This window comes from Rhyacophila brunnea, unplaced genomic scaffold (genome assembly GCF_057557595.1).
Source record: "Rhyacophila brunnea isolate RB1 unplaced genomic scaffold, BYU_Rbru_1.0 scaffold_2, whole genome shotgun sequence".
NCBI classification, from domain to species: Eukaryota; Metazoa; Arthropoda; class Insecta; order Trichoptera; family Rhyacophilidae; genus Rhyacophila; species Rhyacophila brunnea.
The window spans coordinates 15,490,077-15,502,644 of NW_028232859.1; the positions used below are offsets into that span (position 1 = coordinate 15,490,077).

Sequence of the window (12,568 nt, forward strand, 5' to 3'; positions counted from 1 at the left end):
TTTATTACAAAATATTTATTTATAAAAAAATTACAAAATAATATAATGAGTGTAATTATAAATTGATGCAACATTAACAGTACTTAATTCAATTTTGTCAGTAAGAGAACACACCACAACAGAGATATTAATAATATAGTATTATAACACTTTACATTAAACAAAATGGCGGTGGTCCTTTTGAAAAAAAATTAGCGTAACCCAACATGGGTGTAATTTTTACTGTATAATGTGTATATTCTATTAATTTAAATTTACTATTGTAGTAATGTTGTAACAAATTTATAAGTTTTTAAGTCTAACGGCCAAATGCATAGTTATATTTAGAAGCCTAAGTGGGCTTGCTTACACCACCGAGATCGGTAAAGTGCATGTGAGAAAAACAAGTGTATTTATTATTTGGTAATTACTTTTTTTTTAACCCATTCGCTGCAGACCTTTTAATTAATATTTAATTACCACATTTAAATAACATGCTAATTATATCTAATGGTCACCTGATGGGCAACGCACCAGCTGCGTTGGACGATGTGAATGGGTTAATATGGCAGCTTTCACTGCAAGCACTATTATTTTTATTATTCTTTAGTTAGTTAGGGTAACTTAACGGCGACATCTCTGCATTTGGCCATTAGTTTTATTTTAATATGGCTGGTTTATCACTGCAAGCACTGGGTGGCTGGCTTATAATATTTTATTCTTTCATTACATTATTCACTGGAATGTAAGTGCCAGTTGTTGTACAGCATTTATAAAGTTATATGATATAATAATATATGTATAAAAGTTTTATAAATCTCTGACAAGTTTGTCAGCCTGCCTGAGCTTCCTGCTGTGGTCAATCTGTTTGGACCTGATTCTGCCCCACAGCAGGAAGTCATTCTGGGCGAGAATTTGACCGGCTAACAAAGCGGCTGCTTCTGGATGTACCACTGTGCCGCAAGCCACACCAGAAGGAAGTGATAGACTGGACCAGACGTCCTGAAAAAAAGATTTAAAAAATAAACAAATGACTTACAATAAGTAGTACATTGATCACCGCACATGGCATGTGTAAATTAATATTTTATTTTCAGCATGTCGAGGTCTGTTTGGAGCCCCCAAAGAGAGATGTTTTAAGATCTTTTTTATGAGGATTGGTTGATTGCTATTTGGTATAGGAAACGGAGATGGCCGCGTGGCTTAAGCGCCGGTCTATAGTGTCGAGGGTTCCAGGTTCGAATCCTGGGTCTGGCAAGTACATATATTGTTTTTCAATATGTGTTTGAGTCAGAGTATGGACCTAATAGGTTGAGCAAGTGGCTGACATCCATTTCTCATAAAAATAAAATCTGTTAATACAAACCTCCACTCTGTGGAGGCGCATATGATCCTATTAGGATCGGACATGGTCGAAAGAAGAAAAAGAAATGTTACTTAAGAAAGAACCAGCTACATATTACCAATTGTATAATAAAAATGCTATTTTGTCTATATATTCATACAGTTTAAAATTAGCAACTACAGTACGAATTCCATATTCTTGTTGGCACATCAAAGCATGCCAATTGTAGGGTGAAAGGAAGGAAGCAGGGATAGAGAGGTGTACATAAAAGAACAGGTAGGCAAGTGGCCTATATAAGTTGTACAGCAAAAATAAAGCGAACTAATTCTCAGTTGAAATATTCTAATTGTATTAAATACTCAAAATATACCAACCTGAACAAGCATATCACTAGGTGGGGGACAGTTAATAACTGGACAAGTAGCGTTGGCTCCAAGAACTGGTCCAAGACCATTAGATCTTCCCGCCACTGCAATTAAGACAAGAGCTCCTTTACGAGATTCCAGCTCACGCAGCATCCTGATGGTGTCTTCGGTTCCTTTGTGAGCTGATGTAACGCGGAGCTCAGCTTTCAAACCAAGATTGTCACAATCTGCATTTGGAAAATATTTATTAATGACAGGATCATGACACCAGACAATGTCACGAATGGCCACACCAAAATATACATACTCACTACTTACTCAATGTTTTTTTTACAACATTGGTAACACTAAAATGAATTTCAACAATTAGATATTGAAAAAAAAAAACTAAAAGTGTGCATTAATTTTCATTGATTTTTTAAACCCCAAGAAAAAAATGTTTCAAAATCAAGAAAGAAAAAAATATATGACATAAACTATAAAGGGAGAGGAAGGTTCAAAGTTTCAGTGTTTTTTTTTTATCTACCTGTTTTTCCATTTATTTCTTTCTGGGTGCAGTGATTTTTTGATATATTTATAACATATCGAATGAACAATTTGAGATGTCCATGATTGTAAAAAAAATATTTTTAAATAGATGTACCAATATTAGTTAAAAATATGAAAATACTGGCTGAACAAAAATAACAGGCCATCATATTTTAAAATCAAATATTTATTTTTGTAAAAAACCTCTCTTTTTTCTTTACAATATATTGGGTAGAAAACTTATTATTTAACCTATTTAAATCAATATTTTTCGACAATGTCTACGAATTATACATAAAGGTACCTAATTTTGCATGTAAATTTCTTGTGTTCGGTACATAAGACAATGAAAATCCACACAAGAGTTTATTGTATCTGGGTGTCTATGGGCTAACATGAATAATTGGAGTGAACACTACAATAAATGATTGATGCCCAGTATGAGTACTGGGAACAAAAACCAAGAATTTGTTGAAAACTAAACTCACGCTTAGCAATCTTCTGACAGTGGTCCTTATCAGATGGAGATCCCATCAAAATAGCGATGGTATAAGGAGCATTTGGTTTAATGAGGTCCAGTTGATCGTTAACCCATGAAAAGTTCCTCTTCACTGTATCTAGATCTGATGAAGTTACAGTAGTCAGATTTCTGTAAACCTAAAAATAAATAAAACTATTTTATGTGTAATTCCTTAAAAAAATTGACAAAAATAATCTTTGATGTTGGGAATAACGTTGTGGAAAATTGTTTTATTTATGTACAATCACATGTACTAACAGGATCGTTTACAATTTGCTTATTTTTTCAAAGTAAGCTGTCAGCGATATACTTAGTTATAGCTGAACAACAGAGAAATAGTACGCAGAAACTGCATTGACAGAAAGATTGACTTTCACATTTGCATAAAGAAACCAACTTCAAATTCGTAATTTATTTTCAATTAAGAATACATATCATTTCATATTATGGCATTTAGCAATTTATTGTTAATACTATAAGGTCCTACCTACTCCAATATCCGGTATTTTTTAATGAAAATCAACAAATTTCGATTGCGAAGTTAAAAATGATATAACTTTTGAACCTATTGATATATTTCAATGAAATTTTCAGAAAATACTTAAAATATATCAATGCATCAAATTGTGTCATTTATTCAACACTTGTCAACCTCTGGCCCGCGTTCCATAGAGGCAAAGTATATAATTTGTAAATTTTCATAAATTATTTATTATATTAGATTAGTTAAATTTGTTAAATATAATGTAAAGGAAACGGACTATTGATATAAAGCAATCTCAATATATTTGTTAATTAAAAAATATAATAAAATATTCAAATACGAAATGTTTTACACCGCTGTAGAATTACGTAAAAATCCATTTGTAGCACTAGCTACTCACATCTCTGATTATCAAATAAAATAACAAAGACTTCACACAAACTATGAAGTGTTTAAAAATAAATGCATATTCATTCCCGAACGAACACTTTTTACTAATTATGTCCGCTGAGGCCTAGCCGATAACGGTGCAGCGGCGTGCATATTTTCGAGTAAATTCAATAAAATGAACTAACAACTACTTAATACACTTTTTTTAAATGATACGAAGAAAAGCAATTACCAATATGTAGATGTAGAGGTACTTTACACTCTTTGGACATGTAAATAGTTTCTTTTCGAAGTTTATGGGAGGAATACACTTTCTTCTTAAACGTTTATTAGTTGCGGAAATCCTAATTATTTGATGTCGTTTTATACTGCCAGAGAGTCTTTGTAATGAAGTAGGTGAACTGGTTCTATGGGTTGAATGTGTATCAGAAGATGTAGAAGGTGCATGCGTTTCAGCAACATCACTTGATTCAGATGTCTGTATATCCTTGATCCAAACTTTTGCAATGTTCAACAAAAAATCGTGAAATTTCATTTTTCATTATTAGTGAAATGTAAAAAACGCAATATTTGAAAAAACTGATTACGTGGCATAGTTTTCGAAAATATGGGAGTCTCTATAAGTGGATTTGTCGACCAATAAGACTGTAGAGTCGCTTTTCTGACAGTGCCAATTATTATCACCAACCCGAACCACTTTTTTAACTCCGACATGGCTATGTCCCACCCATTTTTTAGATTTAGCTTCAGGACTTAAATTATCAGTGTCAAATATCACTCATGACAATCCTTGAAATGGCTTGTTGTCTCTCGGCGGATCATCATCGTTCTAATCTAGTGTCATGTCGGGTTCAGCTTCTGAATTCTCAGAATCACTCGCGAAATATGTTGTACGTGGGCGTGTTCTCAAAGGAGCAAATGAGTCTGTTTCAAGATCACTAAAATCTCCGATATCTTCAGTCACTGGGAATATCTGACATACAATCCGCATAGTTTTCCTCTAAAAACGGTTGGTCCTCCATTTTAAAAATTTTTTTTGGAGATAAAACTAATAAAAAATATAGGTATATGCTAGCTAGAATATACTTATCTAATAATATAATTATTTTTTCATTGAAATTAGTGCAATAAATATAAATAATAAAAGCTATTATTTATGCAGTTACACAAGCAATAATCTCCCGAAAAAGCGAACGAAAATGACAACGCGATACAACAAGTTCACGTTTATAACGGTTCTCATTTTCAAGATAAAATTTCTATCATGGATGATGAAGCATGGTGGATGTTTCATGGGTAGTAAACCATTAAAGATAAAATATCAAATAGCAAATCGGGTTCATTTTTAAAAAAAAGAATGCAGGTTCATAAACGGTTGACCACTGAAAAGGGTCGACAATTAAATTTCGAAGTTGAAGTGACGACACTGGAGTGTTTATTACCTTTTTTGTTTATGTCTCGTGATTCACCCGCCTAGAAACGCGCTTGTAACTAATTAAAAAAATGGTATAGGTACAAAAAAATACCGAATGGTGTTACGTCCGCCATCTCTTTTTTTCCATCGTGATTTTACTTCTTGCACATGGCGTTCAACCATCTGTCGATAGATCTTGCAAGCAAATATTAAATTTCATATTTATTTTTCACAGTAAAGATCGCAAGAAAGACACAGTAAAGATTACGGATCGCCGGTCCGTAGCGTTCGGCAGGCAAGACGCCAACGTGGCGTGGCGGTGGCGGACCGTAAAGTGTTAACCACAGTTGAAACTCATGAGTGACATTAAAGTGAAATTATCATACCTGTTTGTCCACCATAAGCCTTTTGTCTCCAGAAGGCCAAAGACGCCAGGAGTCGGAATCAATCACATCAGCTACTAGTATTTCACCTTTAAAATAACATAATTTTAACTTTAAATTTAAATAAATAATGGTGACTCAAAATTAGGTGGTGACAGAATTAGAAGAGTTTTGATATAACTGGAGGCAATATTGAACTTTTAGTATATACATACTTGATAATCAATTCACAACATTTTTAGTGTGGTTGAATTGGTATTCATAGAAAAATTTGTATTCTGTAAGTTATTGACAAGGCAGCTATAAACTGGAACCATCGTTTATCAAACAATTTTGACTTTTTGGTAATGTCTATTATATTATATTTGTTTGTGTAACTATTCTAAATTAATGATGATTCAGCGTATTTGGTTGCTTATAATAACTAATGAAGTCTGTCCTATTACAGATTACATTATTATATTATAATAGATAACATTGCATGTTTTCTTTCCAACATATTATTCTGTGTTCAAAATGATCAATTTATAGTAATCAATAAAACAGTAATATCCACTCATAATAAATTCAAGTATTCTATACATTTCGACCCACCGCCCATGACGACGATCGGTCGATGCAGCCCAAGGCGACGACCGGTGGGTGAGCATAACCAGACACAGTCAATGTAGATTGATAGAAAGCGGGGTATTGCGGAAGTACTGAATATGCCATGCTAAATGGTAGCTAAAAATATATTTCTTTACCTTTGGTGTCAACGCCAAATTCAATTTTCATATCAATGAGGGCGCAGTCCCTCAATGTCCAAGCCTTCTCTAGAATCTCAAACACCAAAATTGTAGTGCGCCGCATCGCTTCCACTTGGTCTTGATCTAATATAATATAAAAAAATACGTTTTATTAAAATGCAATAGAAGACAACAGAATTTTGAAAAAATTGGTACTCTGAGGACCATACCTATTTTGACACCATTGAACTCAAAATTAGCCGAAACGATTTGCTCCTCGCACCATTGGGGATCGTGATTGGCATCATCTTTGAAAAAGGTCTCCTGAGAAATAAGAAAAAATCACACATTAATGGCTGTACCAGAGGTTTTCAAAGAATGAGCCTCGGAGTCGGCACGATTAACTTTCATCCCCACCACAGGATATTTAAATTGTTTAATAACTCCAACCTGGTGTAATTTAATCCCCAGGCTTGGAGTAGGTAGCTGGTGTCTTCAAGTGATAACAAAATTTCAACATAGCATAATACTCTTCGCACACGGCGTGAAAGTCAGATATAGCTGAACTTCCCTCCCTGTCTGCCAAACAATCAATCACCAATACACCTTAGACCACGCCAACTTAGAAAACAACAGTCTATTAAATGTCACAATCATTTAACGTACAGAATACAGTTTTAATAATGTATAATATTCTTATATAATAATTTGTATTCTTTTTCTTAATGATATTTGCGAACTGTTCTTTGTATTTATCAAGTTGTGTAATTATATTTTCAATCTAACAATTATGAAATATCAGGGTCTAGAGCAAGTACACAGCGAACACCTGCTGTGTACACAATAGCTTACATACACAATAATCTAAGAGAATACCTGCTTTGGTGGGTAAAAGCGATATCCCTCCGGCACACCGGTGTTTCTCTTGATGTAAGAACCGGTAGCCAGTCTCCTGGTGACCCATTCGATGGGCACCATAGAGCATTTCTTGGCCACAAATGCTGTCGGAGACGCCTGCTTTATGAAAGCGGTCTTCACACCTGAGAGAAACGTTTGTTTGTTAGTAGTTAGGTTAAATACAACAAGTAACAAATATGGCTGCTACAATAATATAATTTGTACAAAACTATTAGTGCTCACAGTAGACAAACAGCAGAATGTCCGCTTGTCAAGGGTTTGAATCTTGGATCTCACAAATTGTGGTGTTCGGAAAAATAGTTATTTTCAATGTATTTTTAGATACAGGGCATGGACCAAATAAATAGCGAATGACTGACAACCAATTCACATAAAAAAGGAATATACCGGATTTTAGAGTCAATGATGAATGAATAACAACGTGGCAAGAAGAATTATAAAATAATAATTATTTAACAACGTAATAATTGTGTAATACATTGAAACGGCATCATTGTCAATCAATTCATTTCTTGTAATAATTTCTGAATAAACTGCAGTCGTTCATAGGAGTAAGAATCTAATGAAATTCAATAGAAAGGACAGTAAGACAACATAATCTAAAACGACATTTTCTAATGAATCAATAAGATTCTTACCAGCAGAGTTCAGAATCGTGAAGCACTTGCAGCATGTCTGGTTGGAAATGGCTGCCTTCCCTTCGAGGTCATGAGCTCTGGCTCCATCTCCAGCAGTGATCCGATCCTTATTCAAAAGCACACACAAATCTGGCTCCCCCTTTACATCGAAGACTTGCTTGGTTTTGCCCTCAATAATCAGAGGACCAAGCTTGTAGTCACCGACTGAAAGAAAATCATTTTTCACACATTTACACACATGACATAACTAATAAATATTTCATTTTGAAATATGAGTATAAAAAGTAATTTGAGTGGGTACTTAAAATTTATTTGTATTTCAAAAACCATTTCATTCTTGTTTTTTTTTTGTGTTGTGTACACAATACAACATATTATTATTAATTCAATATGCTCCCAACATGACAATATAATATTGTTGACTTGGTGCCAGAATACTGCCAATAATCATTGTTTTGAGACAATTGACTTTTTCAAAATGTTAGAACCCCTCTTTAAAAAACATAAATTACAATATTATTATGTTAGTTCTAACCTTCGTTTAATATCCATATATATAATAATATATCAATTACAACAACAAACTCAACTTAATACCTAGTCCAGAAGAACATCTACACATGAACAATATTTTCTACCGGCGGCGGAATACAAAAAAAAACATTTGTATCAGAACAACTTATTGCCATTATTCTTCTAGAAATATTTGTTAAAAGTTTTTATACAATGTTCATTTTGTTCACGCACAGAATATGTATCCTGATCTAGACTAGGCGTAGCAAATTTGGTTTAACAGAGGTTTCTACAGCAGCATTTTCCAAATGGTGTTCCGTGGAACCCCCGAGTTCCACGGGATAAAATTAAGGGTAATGCATCGACAACCACTTATTTTTAAATGTTAAATGTGAGGTAAAATAGCGCCGCGCCGCAAGTGACTTTTCTTACTATTAGAGCAAATTTGTTATCTGTGTTTATGTCACATATCTGGTCGACTCTCCGCACCGGACCCTCAGGATACAACCCTGTCAACCCCCCTAGTGGGGGTCATTATTATCATAAATTACATTATAATAATACAATACAAGAAAAGTCATCACCAAATGAATATTAATATTGTATAAAACGATATTACTCGAAACATTGAATCACTCAAATGGAATACAATATAACCTCGTTTTTACGTGCCCGGAATTCACGTTTTCCCGGCAATTGCGTGTAATTTTTCAAGTCCCGATGTATTTCAGTACATTTAATACCCGCATTTACGTTTTTCTTTTCCGCGATTTACGTCGGACATATATTCAAAATATGCGAGTTACGCGCTCTTGACAATGATTGGGTCATGACATTCGAACGGCATGACATGAACCGTGAGAATTACATAACAAAAATGCAACAAACTAATATACATGATTTTTTTAATAAAAAATAAAAAAAATTTCAAGAAAAATTTTAATTGAATGTTGTTTTTTAATAAAACGTTATTTTTTTAGAAACATAAAATTTAAATGTTTTTTTTTTTCAATACCACTCTTTTAAATTTTCCCTCAAATTAGGTTTTTTTTTTCAGTCCCTTAAAAAACGTAAAATAGGGGTTATATTGTATTTCAATACGCAAAGCAAACTTATAGAGCATACAATATTGGTCTTCCTATCAACTGTACAATATACACAACCATGAGATTTTATCGATAGTTGAGATACACGTAATCATGTTTACGGACTAAATAGGTACATCTACTAATTACCATAATATTATCCTGGCCGTGCCCGATAATTATCACAAATCAGGCAGTGAAGTTTACAATAATAATGGTGCCGCAGATCAGCTACAATAGAAATATAATTCTTTTGCTTGATGAATTATGTCATCAGACATTGAAGGAGGGTCACAACCTTAGCATAACAAATATTATTGCGATGATGTATTTGACCTCTGGCCTTGTTTGTGTTCAAACGTAACATAGAAACAAAAAATAATTACTTATCTGTTGCACTCAATTTCAGAAGATTCAAAAAGTGATAACGTCTTATATATTTAAACACATTTTATTTTGATTGTTCATAGTAATTGGTGTAAAAAAAATAGACAAATATGTCCCATGTAATCCCATGCAGTATTTCTACTAGAAAGAAATACATTCTATATGATTTATTAGAATGGGTTATGTACTTACTTCAAAATAAATAATACCTAATTAAAACAGGCCTTTGCAGTGACATAAAAGATAGGTAGATAACGCAATGCAAAAGGGGGCACATTCTAAAGAGCAACAAATCAAGGTTCATTTAAATACTGTGCTGGGCATATAAACATGTCAAACGAAACGAGTCTATAGAGCAATGGTTATTCAAACATGATTAAAATTAATTTTAATTAAATTGCGGTACATCGAACGGATTAGTTATATCTAGGAACATTAAAAAAAAAATTTTTTTAATGTTCTTAGATTTACTTACAATTTTTAAAAAATCTAAATGTGTACATATCAATTATACAGCCTCCTCTTATCAGTACAAAATATTTTATGGTTATTTTATCATTGAAATGTAGTTTAATACAATATTTTCAATGATCATAAAGAGATTTTGGTACAAGTCGGTTATGTGGAAGCCAGGCGGGAACCGCGCTAATTGTCATGGCCGATTTTGACAAAAATTCAAGAATGACAACCTAACCTAACCTAAACTAACCCAACCTAACAAGTAATCCAGTATATTCGCTATTTTCAAAATGTGTTTGCCACTGGCTTCCCCATAACCGACTTGTACCTAAATAATTCATAGATTAGTAAAGACAGAGTAGGTACTTACTTTGTATTAAAAAATTGAAAAGTTTTAAAACCCTTGGTTTTAATGTATTTTATGTATAATTTACAGATTTTTCTAAAAAATAATAACAGGTTCAATTTGAAACCATTGGATTTAAAACCGCCTTTCGCAATGGAAAAAAAATGCTCTAGTGTAATGTGTAATAAATACAGTTCCACACTTCAATACATCTGCTAGTCAGAAAACAATCACGTGGAAAAATTGATATTGTGTAAAAAGGGAGTTGGTAACTAGCTTGACTTCCGCTGTATTAAAATTAAAATTTAATTGGTACGGTTTTAAATTTTATTTTACTACTTACCTACTTATTACTTAATTATTTTTTAGGTAATTGTGCCGCAGAGGTTGTCATGAGCTTTTATAACTTTTTTTTACAAAAACAGTTTATTCTATGTAGACCAATGACATAATTTCATTGTGTAGACAATTATAATAAATACCTTTTTCTGTCGGCGCATTAGTTTTTCGATCCAATAATCGTTAATTGAAAATTTGAAATTTTCATACACTTTGATGCACTTTTATCAAAAACTACGATATAATGAGTTAATATTAGATTAGGTTAGGTTAGATTATGTTACGTTAGGTCTAAAAAGAAAGTTGTAAAATCTCATGGCCACCTCTGTAGCACGTTTACCATTTTTTATAATATTGAATTAGATAGATGGGCGCAATAAAATCTTTTAAATGTTGGTCTCGAAAGGTCTTATCTCGGCCCTGGTTTGAAGGAAAAGTTAGCCATCTACTTAGAATAAGTTTAACTTCTACCATGTGTGCCCTGGACATTCACTCATTTTTTTCTATTGCCCTGGTAAACACGGACGTAAAGTATGAAAGATATCGATTACAAATATTAATTAGCAACAAAATGCGACCGCCATGTGCCGGCGTTTACCTTGTGGTCGTTTATTAGAGGCGTTAGAGCGCCCAATATTTACATTATATTTAACATTTTTATGTAGGTTTGTCTCATAAAAAGCATAGGAATTGACTTACCTTGAGTTGGATGAGACATGACAGCGAAGAAATTTCACAGCTAAATTTACACAGAAACAAACCACTCAGCCCACTGCAGCCCACGACTCACGAGTAAATAACTTTTTAATCATTTGACAATGAACAACCACGCAGCAAGAGCAACTTTTGAAAAACGAAACCACTAGTAGTAATAAAACTGATGTAGGGTTGCCAAAAAACCTATTTGATGGAAGCAAATTAATAATTTAATAATTATCTGTAATGTCACTGTATATAATTAATAGATTATGTAATGTCTGGAATATCAAAAATAAAGAGGTGTATTTTTAAAAAAATCGAATTTTTATATTGTTACCAAATGGGACTTGAGCCGAAATCTATTGCAATTCGGGCAATGAGCTTTACCGTTACCATTTAATAATCACTTGGGAATTTCCGAAAAAAAATGGGCGGCGAACCTTTTTAGGCATATGCAACAAAAAAACTTCTTAGCCGTGGCAATTTCTAAATAGTTATTATATGAAAATATATTGATCATTAGAATCTCATCTATCGATAACCGTTATCATTGCAGTTACAGATTTTCAGTACGCATCAGTCGAACTTAAGAAAAAAACAAAAAAAACGACTGCGAAGTTCTGTGTCAATCGATGTACTTGTAGGGGGTCGTCGATGTGAGGGCCAATGGAGTTGTGACGAGGAGAGATGAGAAGTCGTTGTCGTGATTATGAAGGGTGTGAGTTTATTTAAATTGCATAAGTACAGGTGTTCAATTGTTACAATAATGTGAATCACAGCACAGAGCGATGTGCTTCGGTCGAAAACTTACAATCGAATAATTCTCTTTTTATCAATCATGACGTACTGATTATTATTTTATCAACTTATAATTATGTAATAATTAGGCTATTAACTAACTAAGTGAGAACAGATATACAAAGATTATTGTCGCGGTCATTGATTTACAAAGTTAGCTATGACTTGATACCTACGTGGAAATGCCTATTAAATCAATTTGTAATATGTAATATCGCCATATAACTCCCCTAGCAGTAATTACAAAGTA

The 12,568-nt window shown here is 33.1% G+C and overlaps 1 protein-coding gene and 1 long non-coding RNA gene across 2 annotated transcripts; one reads left to right on the top strand and one right to left on the bottom strand.

Annotated features, from left to right (window-relative positions):
• Positions 1-11,676, bottom strand: Paics (PAICS bifunctional enzyme). Its single transcript, XM_085947666.1, has 9 exons — positions 11,521-11,676; positions 7,693-7,896; positions 7,013-7,176; positions 6,367-6,460; positions 6,155-6,280; positions 5,412-5,497; positions 2,706-2,874; positions 1,699-1,916; positions 1-981 (listed from the first exon to the last, which is right to left on the bottom strand). Exons 1-9 carry the CDS (start codon positions 11,537-11,539, stop codon positions 790-792), a joined length of 1,272 nt encoding a protein of 423 aa, XP_085803792.1. The 5' UTR covers positions 11,540-11,676; the 3' UTR covers positions 1-789.
• On the top strand, positions 352-2,803 carry LOC147071936 (uncharacterized). The gene is made up of 3 exons (XR_015070707.1): positions 352-1,023; positions 1,077-1,228; positions 1,276-2,803. It is a non-coding gene; the product is annotated as an uncharacterized LOC147071936 (long non-coding RNA).
• Positions 11,677-12,568: the final 892 nt, after the last annotated feature.

Bases quoted from the DNA above. Each gene is read 5' to 3' on its own strand.
- Paics (XM_085947666.1), bottom strand. The intron at 7,177-7,692 runs GTAAGAATCTTA...CGTTTCTCTCAG, and splicing joins CACGATTCTGAACTCTGCTG to GTGTGAAGACCGCTTTCATA. The intron at 982-1,698 runs GTTGGTATATTT...TCTTTTTTTCAG, and splicing joins CTAGTGATATGCTTGTTCAG to GACGTCTGGTCCAGTCTATC.